We start from the raw sequence: 18,462 nt of genomic DNA on the forward strand, positions 1-18,462 counted from the left end.
ACTTTCCAGATCCGCTAATTTAGCTTTAAGGTCGTTTTCTGCTTTTAAACTACAGCTTGCGCTTTCAAGTTTTTGAAGACGCTGATCAGTTTCAGTTGCGTTATCCTCCAGCGAAGTAATTTTTTGACCAAGATCAGCAATTGAGGATTTTATACTGACCAGTGTAGATGACAACGAGTCAAAAGATGACTTGAAATCGGTTGCAAGGGCCGTTCGATGCTCGTCTAGCAACAGGCTAATCTCGGCCATGGTAATGCTACTGGATGGAGGAGAATCCCCGTCCTTTTCTGCAGTTTTCGCCCTCGTCTTCGACATATTCTTAAAAAAAAAAGCGAACTAGAAGAGCCTGATACTGGTTATTGGAAACTTAATACGTAAAGTGTTGAGGTTTTAATAGGTTAACTGAAAACTTATTTGTGGGAGCGAGCAAAACGCGTCTACACCGCACGCCTCATACCGGAAGTCACAAATATTAAGATGTTTAACTGCAGATTCAGACTGTACGTGTGTGTGTGTGTGTGTGTGAGTGAGAGAGAGAGAGAGAGAGAGGTCAGTGTTCTGATGTATCATCATTTCTCTCCCAGGCTGTGTTGGTGTAATCTGACAGATGAGAGCTGTAGATTTCTGTCCTCAGTTCTCAGCTCAAACTCCTCCAGTCTGAGAGAACTGGACCTGAGTGAGAATAACCTGCAGGATTCGGGAGTGAAGCTGCTCTCTGCTGGACTGGAGAATCCACACTGTACACTGGAGACACTGAGGTCAGATCATCACTTTCACATTCTGTTTATCTGATTGTCATTATTGTAGTATAAACCTAATAATAGTCAAATGTAGAGCAACAAGTCTGATGTATAACAAAAGACTGAGAAAATATTAAACACTTTGTGTGTGTGTGTGTGTGTTTGTGCGCCGTGTGGTGGATTGGCACCCTGTCCAGTGTGACTCCACCTCCTACCCTAAGTCTCCTGTGATAGACTTCAGGCTTCTCATGACCCTGTACAGGATAAACACTATAGAAAACTAATAAATGAATAATAATTATTAGTGATACTTTTCACTCTATACCGGGGGTCGGCAACCTTAAATGAAAAGAAAACACCGGAAGACACAAAACCCTTTCGTATGAAGCCCCCCAGGGGTCATGTGGTAAAATAAATAACATTAATAACACTGAATACTAAACTGAGCGCGTGGATTAATAAACTGTGCATTTCTCTGAATACGCCGTTTTCACAGGGGCGGGGCTAAGAGAAACACATCTTGATGGGGGAACATCAGCACAACACCAGTAAACTAATCAGTGCTCAGTTTAGTAATCAGTGAGCACAGTTTGTTCGGTTGTGTTTTGATTTACCACATGACCCCTGGGGGGGCGCCATACTTTTAACATCTAAAATGAAGATAACACTGACTATATAATTATTTTTATCTTTATTCTACATATAAAATTATTTCATTTATGAAGCCAATGAACTGCTACAGAGAAAACACAATCTTATTTCTGCAACAAAAACATTTTGTACTCAGAAAAAAAAAAACGCTGAGTTGAAGGATATTTTCAAATAAAATACTGAATGTCTATTTGTCCTCCTCGTATTTATGAAATAAAAAGTCAAACCTAAATGTTCCACCTGCAGCAACCAAAAGTTGTCCTGTGTCCGTGTGCCGTCATCCTTTTATGGTGTGTACTGGAGCGTGCAGTCAGTGTCAATCTGAATAAAACCGGGACTCGAAAAGATCAATAAATCGTGTACCGGCGGGAGTCACACATCGGTGGTTGTGACGCATATTCTAAGTGAAAAAAAATTTAACACCTTTTATTTTAATGTTACAAGATCACCATAATCTTGAAATTTAGACTTTAATTAAAACAAATTAAGAAACTAAAATAGACTTAATTTGAATTAAATACTCATTATTTATGTTCCAAAGCCACAGGGAGCCGCAGCAGAGGAAAGAGACACATGCGGCTCCGGAGCCGAGGCCTACCGACTCCTGCTCTATACTAATGTTGGGACGGTTAATAAATAGGATAAACTCAACAAAAAAAAACTAAAATGATTTATTTATTTTACTTGTTTATCCTGGTCACATGACTTGTGACCTGTTCAAAACTTTCCACCATTTTTGATGTTCCTGCTGACTTCATCCATATCCCTACTGTTTACATCCATATTGTATCTTCATGTTATGTCATGTTAATTTCTGAGGACGTTCACAAGCTCAACACAAAACTAACACAGGATATGTGAAACAGAGGTGTGTGTGTACACTTAATTAAAAGCAATTATATTTTTGCCCTTAATCATCACATAGTTAATAAAAAAATATATTTAAAAAAAATCAGGTAAAGTTAAGGTGATCAGCGAACAACATCATCAGGATGAGACAGGAGCAGGAATCTGAAAAACAGACACGGGATCAAAACTGTAAAAACCATCAGGACATAAATGTTTAATATAGACTGGGACTAACACACACAGAACATATAATACATACACCAGGGTGTGTAAGTGAAAGTACATGTGTGTGTGTGTGTGTGTGTGTGTGTTGATCTATAATTGTTGATCTCTCTACAGGCTGATAGACTGCAGTATTACAGGTGAAGGTTGTGCTGCTCTGGTTTCAGCTCTGAGGTCAAACCCCTCATCACACCTGAGAGAACTGAATCTGAACTACAATAAACCAGGAGAATCAGGAGTGAAGCTGCTCTCTGATCTATTGAAGGATCCACACTGTACACTGGAGAAACTAGAGTGAGTTACTGACACACACACACACACACACACACACACACTGTAAGATATTTTTTAAATACAGTAGGTAGTCAAGGGAAATGTCTATTTCTGTCGCGGCAAAACTGCAAAGGCCAAAATAAATCAGTTGCATTTCGTGTCATTCATGAAACGACCGCCAGGTGGCAGAAAGTGACATTTTCATTTGACACAGTTTTTATATATGATTTGAGCTTAAGTCATAAAAAAATCATATGTTGTATCGAGAAATACTAGTGATGGTAATTTCCACATCAAAGTACTTTATACAACAAACATCAGCACCACGCCTATTGACATTTGTACAATAATGAGTTTAAAAAATGGTTAAATGTTGTTTAAACAGAAGAATTAACTGGTTTATTGTTATTATTTTTTTAAAAATGTTACATTTGAAGACATCAACCTTAAATTATAGAAATAACTGGAAAAATAGACTTTCAGAATAGAACATCAGAATAAGTTAAAGAATACACTCTAAAAAAATACTGTTTTGTTTCTGTAAACACCTGGTTGGGTTATTTTGACCCAACAACAGTTTTATTCTTTGGTTTCTCCAAACAGCCTGTAAAATGTTAAAAATATTACTGTCACAAAGTGTAGTTTTAAGAGTTGTTTAGGCGAGAATGTATGTCTTTACAGCTCACAAGCTCCATCGGTTATTAAACATAGCGTCTGTTTAGAAAAAAAAGGTCCCAACATTTTCGGAGATTTGCAGATGCCCATGTACATGCCTTATGTACCGGCCTAACGCAGCCTCATCGCGGAAAGATTTTCTGAAAACTGTCGCTGGCTGTGATGTCTGTAATTGTTAAAACAGCAAAGGTATTATATTTTGGTTATTTGTAATCTTCTTTTGTATAATACAGTTATAGTATAATATCGCGGCTGTGTGACGCATCCTGTACTCTGCATTCCAGACTCTTTGGTGGATGTTGATGTTTATTGTAAAGTTTTTTTTGTTTTTTTTTCTTTGATGTTACCTAGACAAGGCAGTGTCTTCCCACCTGGGAGTTTCTCCAGCATACTGATTTTGTCATGTCAGATTGATGGACATAAGTCCTCATCTGTTACATTTTTGAAAACAACAGTTTTTTCAGCCCACATTTTAATAATCAATAATATAAAAATTTTTTTAATTGTTCTTGTTCTTAAATTTATATTAAAGTAAATGAAATCATAATAGGTAAAACAGTAAAATAAATAGTTTAATGGTTTAAATAGTTAATATATATTAAGATGGGGAATGTTTGATGTCATGTGGGCATTATAAGACTGAAGAAAATGCTTTATTAATTGTGGGCTATTTTTGTTTATCTACAATATTTGTTTATTTGATTTAAATGAGGTTTGGGCTCTGGATTGAGCCGCCACCGTAATTCTTTTCTTTAATTTCCTACGTAGTCTAATCAGCGCTTTTTGAGAGTGCGGAGGAATTTTGTTGTACTAAATAATATTTATGCCGTATAATCAGGGGCTCTTATTCCTATTTATCCTGGGATGTTGTTCTTTTAGTGTTACTGTGTGTGCTTTACAATGTCAATCAACATTTAAATGCAAATAATTCACCCCCCAGGTGTGAATCAGCTGTTTTCACCTATACATTCAGAGAAACTGAAATGCACCCCTCCCCACTTTAGGACCCTCTTGGATCTGAGGCTCTTCTGAAGAACTGCAGTGCTCCAGGCCTCTTCTTAAATTTGTGTAAATTTTAAATCTTCTGGATTCTAAAATTTTGTTAACATTGTTAACGTATTTAATTCATGGAATGAAGAAATTGTGATTTTCCTTATCATAACATACGTTACCTCTACACACAATAATTTTCATTGGTATGCTTATAAAATGTTTTAATTTGAGATTTTATCAAAAAATATATAATAAGAAGAAGAAAAAGAAGAAGAAGAAGAAACCAAATAAAATGATTCCATTTGTATTTTCCATTTGTAAAAAAGCATAAAAATCATGGGTTGTGTATCGAGTGATTAAAAACAATATAAGACATGGTATAATATGGAAACTTTCCATTTCTTCCATTCCAGTCATTAAAAAACAGTAACAATGTCAATTTTGGAATCCACAGAAGGTGAGTGGTCCAAGCACAACGTAATAATCTTTCTATGATAAAATGACTCGTGGCACGCTTCAGTTTTAAATAATCATTCAATGCTGAACACAAACAGCATAAAAGCATGATAATAATAACCAGAATAATAATTATGCTTTTTGTGCTGTTTGTGTCCAGCATTGAATAATTATTTGATCATGAATGGCTGAAATAAAGCTCCTCACATCGCGCGCGCTTTCGCTTTTAAAAAATGCAGTGTTTAATCAGCAAGTATATATTTGTGCTCTGTTGTTTTTCTGGGGTACTGATTTTACAGTTTTTGTTTGCTTTGCAGAAGTCGCCCCTCTTTATGACAGATGAATATTATGACTGTAACAAAGCTGCTCCTATCGGCTCTTAGCGGCAGAGAGATAAAAAGTGCAAAATGAAAGCGTGAACCAAAAACAGCAGTTACATTTTATTCATAAAATACTCTGATTACAAACAACAACACGGCACAATGCATGTGTGTGAATGGCTAAAATGTGGTTGTGAATAAGCCTTTTAGCGAATGTAAAATGTTGGCGTGAACCCACGGTGTGCGCTCTTTCACTTTGCCGAGTTTTGATCAAAATGCAGACGAACGCGCGCAATCCATCCCGAGAAATACAACAAACACAAATCAAATTTATCCTCGCTAAATAAGCGCTGTGAAACGTACGCTTTATTTCAGTCATAATATACTAACATATTTTTGCTGTGTAGTGGACCGCGCGTGCATAGCCTCTCGCGGGCGAGCCTTTCTCTAAACACGCCAGTTTAACGGGGGTAGGGTTAAAAAAGTGAAGTGAAGTGAAGTGAGGGGGCTATGAAGGTGATCATGTCATCTCGTCATCTCCGCAGCAGTGGATGCGCCAGTCATTCACGTTTCCTATGAATTACATAATCTGCAATTATTTTTCCATTAGTTTATATAAAAGCAGACATTTCACTTTCTGTAAGTATATATTTTTCACGTCTGTGAGGCGAGTATACACAGAGTTTCGGTTCATTTTCTGACGCGCTCAAGTTCGCTCAACCAATCGGGAATAGCGCTGTATCTCTGTTTACTTTCATTACTTTACAACATCATAACGTTTTGTCTTCATTGTGCGTGCACTTAAATAAAAGTAAAGTCTTATAAAGGCTATGTATCTTATATAGGTTTATTATATAGTTTTTGCCCATTAATCTGACAACACCTGTGACTCACCCAGAGTTTTCTGATACACACACCCAGAGTTTTCTGGCTACGCGAGTGTTACACATGATAAAATATAAAGGCTCACTCTGTTAACATTTACTTTGCTTAAATTCGATGCAAATAAGAAACTAATTATATTTAATATAAATTCAAAATTTGTACTGTAATTTTGGTACTGTGATTGTAAATTCGTTTAGTGTTTTAATTGTATTTTATATTAATTTCAGGTAATAAATCTACTATAAATTTAAAGAACACAAAAATATAAGATGACAAAAAAGAAAACCTACATATGTAGCTTTTCTGATTACACATGATAAAATCTAAAGGCTCCCATTTTAACACTTACTTTGATTAAATTTGATTCTAATAAGATTTAATTTAATTAAAATTCTACATTATGAATTCGTTTAACTACAATGTTTCACTTGATTTTTATCCGCTACTACGTGCAGCTCTAAAGGAGCTGCGGCTCATTAATCCAGCAGAGAATAAACTAAGGCATGAGGCGTCAGTTTATAGTTATATAGCGCCACTCAGCGGTAAAAGCCAGCAAACGCACAAACCCAAATGCGGCCGCCGAGCGCCGCGGTAAAACCAGAATACCGCTTAAGTAACATCTGTACACTAAGTTAATTCTACTCTCTTCTTCTTGAATATGATCTTAAGGTGCTAACTCTCCCTCTCTCTCTCTCTCTACATGCGCTGGGTGTGATGAGACGTGTGTAAGACGTTTGGCGTCTTGCCGAGTTTAGACAGACTGTCCATTTTTTCACCACTTTTCTTTTCTTAGTGAATGTTGTTAGCAAAATGGAGCTAATAGATTAGCGTGAGAGAGTGGGCGGGGCACCATGGCCTGTGAGTCCGGTGTGGAGACTTTGTCTCTCCGACATGGCGTTAGGTGTGTGCTGGGGGACGGTGTACAGGTAGAGGAGTTGCTGTTAGTGGTGGGAGAGCAGGTCGGGTGTGAGAGTATCTACTCTGCCTCCCAGATAAACAAGGTGATGATGGTGTTTCTCACAAATATGAATCTTGTGAGCACGATAATAAAGACTGGAATTTGTGTGAGAGGATCCACGGTACACAGATACCCCGCTGTCTGTCCCTGCATCGTGAGTGATGATCTCTAACGTGCCCCCATTTATTAAGGACGAGGCAATAATGAAGGAGCTGACCCGCTTTGGAAAGTTCGTCTGTCCTATGAGAGCTCCAACATGAGACACATCCTGTCTTTACAACCGGAAAATTTTAATGGTTTTAAATAAACAAGAACAGACATTAAATGTAGATTTTTTAAGTGTAAAGAGGGGAACAGCAGTCATTGCCACCAAGGAGTGGCTGAGGTTTTTCGAGTATGGGGACGTAGGACATAAAAGGCTAAACTGTCCACACGGAGCTGTGCTTGAACCTGAGGCTCGAACACCCTGAACACACCGCACCCGGCGGTGACACCAACACTGACACCATTGTAAACAGTGCGAGTACAGAATCCACCACTGACAGTGACCCCGTCCCTAATACTGACTCCACCCACAATGTCTGCAATGGAGAGATACAGGAGCAACAGACCATCAGACCACCACCGACACCCAAAGACACACAGACAGAAAACACTGCAGCTAAACCCAGGAAAAAAAAGAGAGGAGACTCCCACTACAGAACCCACTAACGAACCCACTACTACCATCACAATGAGGAAAACACAAAGTGAGACTCTGAGTGCAGCAGCACAGGATAGTGAGGGAGCAGCGTGCACACGCACACACACACACACACACACAGACACCCCTATGGACATTAAGGAACAAGCAAACCCCTTTTTCTCGGAGCAACTAAATCACATGCAGATGCCGGAAGTAAAAAAAAAAGACGCTTAGTAAAAACACTACTACAAAGTACGGAGAAAAAAAAAGGCCACTGTCACTTAGGAGAACAGAGACAGTAGTTTGTATATTAATAATTTGTATATATATCTATAATCTCACAGTAAAGAGTGTATAAAACTCTCTCTCTGTCTCTCTCTCTCTAACACCTCCTGGTTCATCTCTGGATGAACATCTGTACAACTTCCACTCTTTGTTCTTCAGGATTTCCCCAGGACGTGTTAAAATGGTTCGTGTCCTTTTTGGCGTTCATACCACCAAGCGTTTGGCTAAACATATAAATACTCAAAGTCTTTTATTGTTAATAAACAGAGACCTTTCTGACAAACAAAGTGTGTGTTTGTGTGTGTGCGTATATGACTGTGTCTTTCCTGGAGTCAGTAAGATTGTCGAGCACAGCGGTCAGACCAAGAGACTCGTTTATTTAAATACGAAACTTTAAAACTTTACATACACACACACACACACAAAGTTGCAGACAGAGGTTCACAGCCAGACTAAAATTTTCCCTTTTGATGATTTCTTTGAGTGGTTCAAAATGAACTAAATCTTGTGATAATTTGTCTGATTTTCTTTTTACTTAAACTGTATGATGTAAAACTGTGTATGTGTGTGAGAGAGAGAGAGAGAGAAAGAGAGAGAGAGAGAGAGAGAGAGAGAGAGAGAGAGATGTCAGTGTTCTGATGCATCATCATTTCTCTTCCAGGCTGTGTTGGTGTGATCTCACAGATGAAAGCTGTAGATTTCTGTCCTCAGTTCTCAGCTCAAACTCCTCCAGTCTGAGAGAACTGGACCTGAGTGACAATAACCTGCAGGATTCAGGAGTGAAGCTGCTCTCTGCTGGACTGGAGAATCCACACTGTACACTGGAGATACTCAGGTCAGATCATCACTTTCACATTCTGTTTATCTGATTGTCATTATTATAGTATAAACCTAATAATAGTAAAATGTAGAGCAACAAGTCTGATGTATAACAAGAGACTGAGAAAATATTAAACATTTTATTATTTAAACCTTTCAAATATAAATTTTTAATCATCAGTGATACATTTAACTCTGTTCTAATGTTTCAATGGTTAATAACCAGGTTAAACTACACAATAAACTCACGTTTTATTTATTTTATCTGAAAATGCATTCTGGGTACAGAAGATCGTCTCGGGTTACTTTGCTGTAACCCTGTTTCCTGAAAACGCGGAAACGAGATGCTGCGTGAAAACGCTATGGGAACATCTTGTCATGTTGCCGGTTGTGAAGCATGTGTGTATCAAACACGCCAAATTTTTGGCTTTTATAACCTCGGTCGGGTGACGTCATCTGATAAGACGCACCTGCAGGTTATAAATAGAAGTGAACCAGAAACATTCCTCAGATTGATTTGTCTGAACGGACGTCCGGTCACGTAGGCAGTGCGGCATTGGGACGCAGCATCTCGTTCCCGCCTTTTCAGGGAACAGGGTTACAGCAAAGTAACCCGAGACGTTCCCTTTCAAAGGCTACACCCGATGCTGCGTGAAAACGCTATGGGAACAAGAGTGCCAACGCCGCCGCACTGCAAGTGTCTGGACTCCAAGGTTGTGTTGCGTGTGCGCACAAACCCGAGAAGGTCTCAGAACTATGTCTGGGTAGCTGACTCGAGGACCCGTGAGCCCGGAGTAGCATGAACATCCAAACTATAAATGTAACAAATGTGTGCGGAGAGGACAACCCTCCGTGTCACACACTTGCTGCAGGGGAATACCTCATGCTAGTGCAATAGATGAGGCGATCCCCCTGGTTGAATAAGCCCTGATTCCTAGATGCGAAGTGAGCCCACGCGCCTCATAGGAGAGGGCAATAGCATCTCTCACGCAGCTTGCAGCCCTAAAACATGTAAAAGCTGCTCTGACTTACGCCACTGGCTAATGCAGTGGACGTAAATCTGAAGAGCACGTACTGGACACAGTAAGTGAAGTCTCTCCTGCTCCGAAGCTGTAAAGGCGGAGGACAGAAGGCTTCAAAACAATAGGATGCATATTGGCAAATGTGTGCGGAGAGGACCAACCCTCCGAGTCACACACTTGCTGCAAGGGAATACCTCTTGCTAGTGCAATAGATGAGGCGATTCCCCTGGTTGAATGAGCCCTAATTCCTAGAGGCGAAGTGAGCCCACGCGCCTCATAGGAGAGGGCAATAGCATCTCTCACGCAGCTTGCGGCCCCAAAACATGTAAAAGCTGCTCTGACTTATGCCACTGGCTGATGCGGTGGACGTAAATCTGAAGAGCACGTACTGGACACAGTGAGTGAAGTCTCTCCTGCTCCGAAGCTGTAAAGGCGGAGGACAGAAGGCTTCAAAAACAATAGGGTGCATGTTGGGAATGGAACTTTTGGAAGATAGTTAGTGAGGATGCAAAATGGCCCTGACTAGCCCAGGGGCAAAGTCTAAGCAGGATGGGGAGACTGACAGATCTCCGATCCTCTTAGAGAGGTAACACCATTTAGAAAAACCATCTTGAGGGTCAGAAACCTGTGGTGCTGACTCTAGTGGTTCAACAAGGGGGCACAAGCCCGAGGACAAATTTTCCTGCAAAAACTCCAGCACTGAAACAATTTGGCAGTGGACTGGGTCTACCTGCTTCGTCATGCACCAACTTTCAAATACATTTCATTTGAGGGCATAAGCTCTTCTAGGGGAGGCATCCCTAGCACTTAGAATAGTCTTAATTACGCTGGCTGGAAGACCAGCTTGACTTAGTTGGTCCTGTTCAAGGACCGCCGAGGCGTCCAGACGCAGGGGCTGGAAGTCAGAGAGTAGTAAAGGGGACATTTGCTGATCTTGCAAGGCAAAGAGGTCCACCTCTGCTACATGAAATTTTCCCAGAATGTAAATCGCCCTGAGGGACAGGAACCTGGTGCGCTAGCTATTTAGCGGCACGAGCACAGTCTGCCCTGGCGATTAATATATGAGACTGCCATAGTGTTGTACACCCGCACTAGGACATGGTAGTCCCAACTGCTGGAGGAAGTGCTTTAGGGCCAGAAATAGAGCCATCATTTTGAGGCAATTGATGTGCCGCGCAAGAAAATGGCCTCTCCAGCTCCCTTGGGCTGGACGGTCATCTAAGACCGCACCCCAGCCCATGAGGGAAGCGTCTGTCATTAGCATCTGCGACGACAAGACAAACTTAGAGTGGGACCTCAGAGTTAGAAACCGGTGTCTGAACCACATAGGAAGGGTACGAAGCACCTTGCGCGTAGCCCTTATTGGGGATTGGCCCAGAGTGAAATCCCCTGGTTCTTAGCCACAACTGGAATGCTCTCATGTGCAGAAGGCCCAAAGGTGTCACCGTGGATACAACTGCCATGAGAGCTAAGATCTCTGAAAGTGATGGTCACTTTCTGGTCTAGCTTGATTTCCTTGAGGGTGTTGAGAATGGATTCGACACGAGCGGGAGACAGCTGTGCCCGCTTACGCTCAAATCCCATGTGACACCCAAATATGTTGTCCTCTGAACAGGAAAGAGCATGCTTTCATGGCGTTGGATCTCAATCCTAAGAAACAAAGATTAGCTAGGACGACATGCTGATGTCGAAGCGCTAGCTACTGAGACTGGGCCAGCCAGTCATGTAATTCAAATACGGATGCTCTGGAGTCGTAAGAGCCAGAACTACATCCATGTATTTTGTGTATGTGCGGGTGAGAGAGCTAGACCAAATGGAAGGACCCGATACTGGTAAGCTTCGCCCCAGATGCGCACTTTCCAGTTTCATGGAAGTGGAGACCACGCTATTGACACGCGGAGGGTGATGTGAGAACTGAATCCTGTAGTTTCTCTCTACAGTGCTTAGTACCCAAGGAGATATACTTGGCAGAAGCTTTCACGCTGCCAGTTTCACAGAAAGGGGCAAAGTCTGGCGGCTTGGTTAAACAGGGGGGATGTTAGATGTTCGGCATCCTGAAACATAGCAGGAAAAAAACGAAGAACTAACATTTTATTGGACACTGGTGTTGCCATAAACACCAGTGGTGGCAGAGCAAGAACATTGACCTGCTGCCTAAAAAGCTTTTCCCTCCAGGGAAGATAAAAAGTCTACACAGCTTGAAAGGAAGTAATAGCTTTTCAGGAAGGATGATGTCCCAGGAGAGAGATAGCCTGGAAGCGTCTCTTCTATCTGGGTGTCATCATATATAAATAAATAAGTTGATGGCAGGAAAACAGGGAATGAATACAGCTTACTCCATGAAAGGGTTAACTCATAGGAGATTGCTAAGAAAAGGGGAGAGAGCGTAGTTGAGGCTCCGCTGTGTCTGTAGAATAATTTATACACTCAGGTGTAAAATATTCATTCACTTTAAATATACAGTAAACAATAAACCCTGCCTTTTGCAAAGTGAAAGTGAGTGCTGTTGATCAAAAGGCTGATAAATGCGCATGCAGATATCAGCAGATTTATCGATAAAACTGCAGACATACTCCCTATGAAATGCAACAATTAATATATATTCAGCAAAAAAAGAAACGCCCCTTTTTCAGGACTCTGTATTTCAACAATAATGTTGTAAAAATCCAAATAACTTCAACAGATAACAGATCTTCATTGTAAAGGGTTTAAACAATGTTTTCCATGCATGTTCAATTAACCATAATCAATTAATTAACATGCACCTGTGGAATGCTCGTTAAGACCATAACAGCTTACAGAAACTAGGCATTTAAGGTCACAATTCTAAAAACGCAGGACACTAAAGAGACTTGTCTACCGACTGTGAAAAACACCCAAAGAAAGATGCCCAGGGTCCCTGCTCATCTGCATGAACGTGCATTAGGCATGCTGCAGGGAGGCATGAGGACTGCTGATGTGGCTAGGGCAATAAATTGCCATGTCCGCACTGTGAGACGCCTAAGACGGCGCTACAGGGAGACAGGAAGGACAGCTGATCATCCTCACAGTGGAAGACCACGTGTAACAACACCTGCACAGGATCGGTACATCCGAAAATCACACCTGTGTGACAGGTACAGGATGGCCACAACAACTGCCCGAGTGACACCAGGAACACACAATCCCTCCATCAGTGCTCAGACTGTCCGCAATAGGCAGTCCATGAGGAGGAGATGCACTGCAGTACTTCAAGCAGCTGGTGGCCACACCAGATACTGACTGGTACTTTTGATTTTGAGCCTCCCTTCATTCAGGGACACATTGGGAAACATTTTTAGTTTATGTCTTATGGTGTTGACTCTTTTAGTGTTCATACAAATATTTACACATTAAGTTTACTGAAAGTAAAAACAGTTGAAAGTCACAGGACGTTTCTTTTTTTGCTGAGTATATATAGTCTATTCGCTAAATACAACGCGACAGCACGCTCCGAGGTGAACCCCCACAGAACCCACCAGTTACTGTAATCCCTCTTCTCACCTTTCATTCATGATAGGTGTGAAGTTATCAAACCGGTTTCGCTGATGGGGGAATTGGCTGTATTAGGGTTTTTAAAACAAAATAAGACCGAGCTGACGTCTTTGCCTAAAATGTATTTCGCCAGCAAAACATAAAATAAATTGAAAATAAAATGTTAGATGGTACCAATTAAATCAGGCTTCATAGTTGGATTTTATCATGAGTATAATTCATACATTTACTGAATATATTCAGATTTTGTAAAATAACGAAAACTGATGTCTCCGTTTCCTTCCTCCTTTCATTTGTCCGCATCGCCATTCTTTCCTCGTTTTCATCTGTGTATTTAAGTAAAATATAGTTTGCATAAAGGTCTAAATATTCCTTTTTATTTATGGACAGGTGTATTATGCTTGATCTGCATTATTGCATTATGTTTCAAGACATGCTTCATTTTACCTTAGTTAAATTTACACATTTACACCTTACAGTGTGAACACACTGAAATCTAATGCCACGAAAAGACAACAAATCATCTGTTCAATAAAAAATAAAAGCTTAGAGATGACCATTTTGTCATATTTTTGTGTTCATTGGATTGAATTGAAACATAAGTATTATTATTTCTGATATATGCATATATGTTACAATAATGGTCGTTAAGGAAGTTTGTTGGGGTGGGGGTGGTGGTTTCCTACTAAACCACGCTGCTGTTTCACGCAGTACATGGCCAATAAACCAGACAAGTTTGGTATCAAGTTACAAAATACATGTTGAACGCAATTCCCTATCTAGGGAAAGACGACAGTAGGACAGCTGGTCAGCGGTAATGAGACACCGTTGTAATGCGTATTGTGGAGCCTTTCTTGGAGAAAGGAAGAAATATATCGCTCACAATTTACCAGGTAAAACGAAAGAAAAATGTATGCGTTCTGACCACAATGCATCAGGCAGCTTTAACTGATAATGACGAAAAGAAACTGCCTGAAACAATTTCCTACTACAACAGCACTAAAGTTGGCGTTAATGTTATGGATCAAATGGTGCGGCTGTATTCAGTAAAGAGAGTAAAGAGAGGCACCCGGCGCTGGTCTGTGGCTGTGTTTTACAACCTAGACCTGGCAGCAATTAATGCACATATTCTATATAAACAGTGCATGAATGTGACCATAAGCAGCAGGAGATTTATTCTGGAGTTGGTAAAGTAACTATGTGCGCACCAGAAAACGGCAAAGGCAGCAGGGGCAATGGCATTCTCGTGTTTACCTTACCGTGTTACCGTGTTTACGTACTGTACAATGTAATTTTTTTTTTTATGAATTACTGTAAATAAAACTACATATGCAGTTGATTTACCAGAAAGGACTTTTCTGTTTTTTGTGTGCTTAACTAAACTTCAGGGTCAAGTAATAGCGATTTTATTTGAAAAGTATTTATATATATATATATATATATATATATATATATATATATATATATATATATATATATATCAGAGGTGGGACAAAGTCATTGTTTGGCAAGTCACAAGTAAGTCTCAATTCATTGCCCTCAAGTCCCGAGTCAAGTCCCGAGTCAAGACAGGCAAGTCACGAGTCAAGTCCCAAGTCCTACGGTTTGACTTTCGAGTCTTTTTAAGTCTTTTTATCAGAAAAATAAAATGTATACAGATTATATATAGTTGTAAGATCTGTATTTATTAAACAAACCTTTTTTTATGAAAGAACATTGCTCAGATACATAAAAATACAAATGTTAGTAAATGCTAGTAGCAATGTAAAATGGTAGCACATATTCTCAATGAAGTAGGCTACTTCATACAAACAATAACGTTTTCTTCACATAACATTAAAGAACTTTGCTCCCTACCTTGTGTGATACACTCACTTAGGCTACCTCATGCTGTGTCGAAGTTTGTTCCCCCATCAGGATGCGTTTTTTAGCCCCACCCCCGTGAAAAGGGCACAGGGAACGCGCATTTAGGAGAAGGCTCGCCCGCGAAGGGTTATGCGCGAACCACTGAGATTCTACGGAGCGCGGTAAAGAATAAAAAGGACAGTTAGTGTAGCCAACAGGATGTGTTTCCCTTGTTATCTTGGACATATTTAGAATGATGAACCTCGGCTGAGTCACTTGTAGGCTGTAAACATGTTAGTATTTTGTCTGATATTTCATATCAAATATGCCTTTTCAGCAAAACCATAATGCCAAAATAGAGACCCGTCAGATACAGTCTCAAGACATTAATAATAATAATAGTAATAATAATTATTATTATATATAAATTAATAATAATTATTATTATATTATAATTAAATATTATAATATTAATAATAATAATAATAATAATAATTATTATTATTATTATTATGCGAGATAATTAGCATTTTATCCGCGTGATGTGAATTCATTAGGTCACATTATTTGAATAAACCCAAACTGCATATGAAAGAAATCAGCACTCGTAGTGGTCCATTTCTTTGTATTAAATATATACTTTATTTAAAAGAAATCCCTTGATAAAATAGCATAAACAAATCATGGGTAGTGTATACCAGTGATTAAATATAAACAATACAACGCATGTACTGACATGTTTACAGCCTACAAGTGACTCAGCCGAGGTTCATCATTCTAAATATGTCCAAGATAACAAGGGAAACACATCCTGATGGCTAGAGTTCGTCAGAGGATTAAAAAACGCTAACAATTTCCTTTTTGGTCTTTACTGCGTTCTGTAGAAGCTCAGTGGTCCGCGCATATAGACAATGTTTTATAGCCAAATGAAGCTACCTTCGGTATCATTTCGCGAACTGGCGCGTGCATGTTGTTGTCACTGTAACATTTTCTACATACACAAAAGACCCATTACTCTCAAATATTGTTTACGAATCTGTCTAAATCTGTGTTGGTGAGCACTTCTCTTTTGCCAAGATAATCCATCCCACCTCACAGGTGTGGCATATTAAGGTGCTGATTAGACAGCATGAATATTACACAGGTGTGCCTTAGACTGTCCACAATAAAAGGCCACTCTGAAATGTGCAGTGTGATCACACAGCACAATGCCACAGATGTCGCAACCTTTGAGGGAGCGTGCAGTTTGCATTCTGACTGCAGGAATGTCTACCAGAGCTGTTGCTCATGAAATTAATGTTTTCTCTACCATAAGCCATCTTCAAAGGCATTTCAGAGAATTTGGCAGTACATCCAACCGGCCTCACAACCGCAGGCCACGTGTACCCACACCAGCCCAGGACCTCCACATCCAGCATGTTCACCTCCATGATTGTCTGAGACCAGCCACCCGGACAGCTGCAGCAACAATCGTTTTGCATGATCGAAGAATTTCTGCACAAACTGTCAGAAGTAGCTCATCTGCATGGTCGTCGTCCTCACCGAGGTCTGGACCTGAATGCAGTTTGTCGTCGTAATCGACTTGAGTGGGCAAATGCTCATATTCGATGGTGTCTCGCACGTTGGAGAGGTGTTCTGTTCACAGATTAGTCCCTGTTTTCACTGTTCAGGGCAGATGGCAGACAATGTGTGTGGCATCGTGTGGGTGAGCGGTTTGCTGATGTCAGTGTTGTGGATCGAGTGGCCCATGGTGGCGGTGGGGTTCTGGTATGGGCAGGGATATGTTATGGACAACGAACACAGGTGCATTTTATTGATGGCATTGTGAATGCACAGAGATATCGTGACGAGATCCTGAGGCCTATTGTTGTGCCATTCATCCACGACCATCACCTCATGTTGCATCATGATACAGCACAGCTGTAAGGGCCATATTTCATTCTTGTGATTTGTTGTTATGTTTATCTTATTTCAGTTTATTAGTTAAGCATTAAGCATTAAGTATCATAAATATAATTTGTATTGTGACATCACTTCATGGGTTGTTCTGTGACATCATCCCACAGTTATGCAGTTCCATGTCTATCACGCACGTTAGTTGTAGTTGTTGTTAAGACACGGAAGGATACAGAAAGGTGTGGAGCACACAAGCTTTTGACCGTGAGACAGTAAGCTAAAAGGAATACAGTAAAATAAGTTGTTGTAACTGTAATCTATCGAAGCTACAGAACACAGCAAGCGACTTGTCGTGACTACAGTGGATTTATGCAAGAAACTGTAACAACCGTTGTTTTTGATGTTGAAAATAAACAAGAGACAAAGAAATCAACGAAACGTCTGATGTCGTCAGTGACACTGTGTAACTAAAGACACGCGTCAGAACTTGTGAATAACATGCACCTACAACAAAGTCAAAAGCTTGGCTCCGCCGCAGAAATGAAGATAAGTGACTTAAGATTGTGAAGAGCGCGCGTGCGACTTCAAAAACGCGCATCAACCGAAACCGAAAGCGAGAAGAGGACTTGCCTGCCTTAAACTTCACCATGTCACACGGCGAGGACAACGCCGCTATCGCCGGATCTGAGCAGGTGATGGTGCTCGACGAACTGAAGAGCGCCAGAGAAGGCAAGTGGAATCTGTATTATACAATACAGATTCCACTTGCCTTCTCTGTTGACTGTATTATACAATGAACTAGAGGCGCTTATGGACAATGCTTGTAATTTGCATGACGTTAAAGCCAAGCGCCGCCAATACAAAGCGCTGCTAAATGACTTTATTGAAAGTAATGTAACAGTGCGATCGTGCGCAAAGGATGAAGAGCGTGAAACCGATCAGCACCACTGGTTTCACCCTAGATTAATGCGCTGCTCAGAATTCATGGTAAGAGTGGAGTCGTGGATCGCGGACACTAGTAATCGCTTTAAGTTGTCTCAAACAGTTGACGATGGAGTTTCGCCAAACGACAGTGTGTCAATGGCGGAGCGTAAGACGCCCGCCCCCCAAAGGCACGGAAGCGTAACTTCAGCGGCATCCAAGAGGTCCTTAACGTCAGCAGCATCCGAAGCTCGACTAAAAAAGGCAGAAGCCAACAGAGCAGCTTTGCTGGCTAAAGCAGCAACTTTGAGAGATCGGCAGGCGCTGGAGCTGGAGGAAGCACAATTAAAGGCTGAGAAAGAGCAATTGAAAGCACGATTAAAGGCTGAGGAAGAGCAATTGAAAGCAAGATTAAAGATTGAGGAAGAGCAATTGAAAGCACAACTAAAGGCTA

General features: G+C 40.6%; 1 protein-coding gene across 1 annotated transcript in view; it reads left to right on the plus strand.

Moving 5' to 3' along the window:
- Positions 1-18,462, plus strand: part of LOC128520720 (NACHT, LRR and PYD domains-containing protein 12-like) — a 101,170-nt gene that overhangs the window by 12,365 nt on the left and 70,343 nt on the right. Inside the window, exons 7-9 of the mRNA XM_053495088.1 lie at positions 585-758; positions 2,580-2,756; positions 8,654-8,827. Coding sequence (XP_053351063.1) covers positions 585-758; positions 2,580-2,756; positions 8,654-8,827 — 525 coding nt within the window. The remainder of the gene's footprint in view (positions 1-584; positions 759-2,579; positions 2,757-8,653; positions 8,828-18,462) is intronic.

Source organism: Clarias gariepinus, chromosome 4 (assembly GCF_024256425.1).
Source record: "Clarias gariepinus isolate MV-2021 ecotype Netherlands chromosome 4, CGAR_prim_01v2, whole genome shotgun sequence".
Taxonomy (NCBI): domain Eukaryota; kingdom Metazoa; phylum Chordata; class Actinopteri; order Siluriformes; family Clariidae; genus Clarias; species Clarias gariepinus.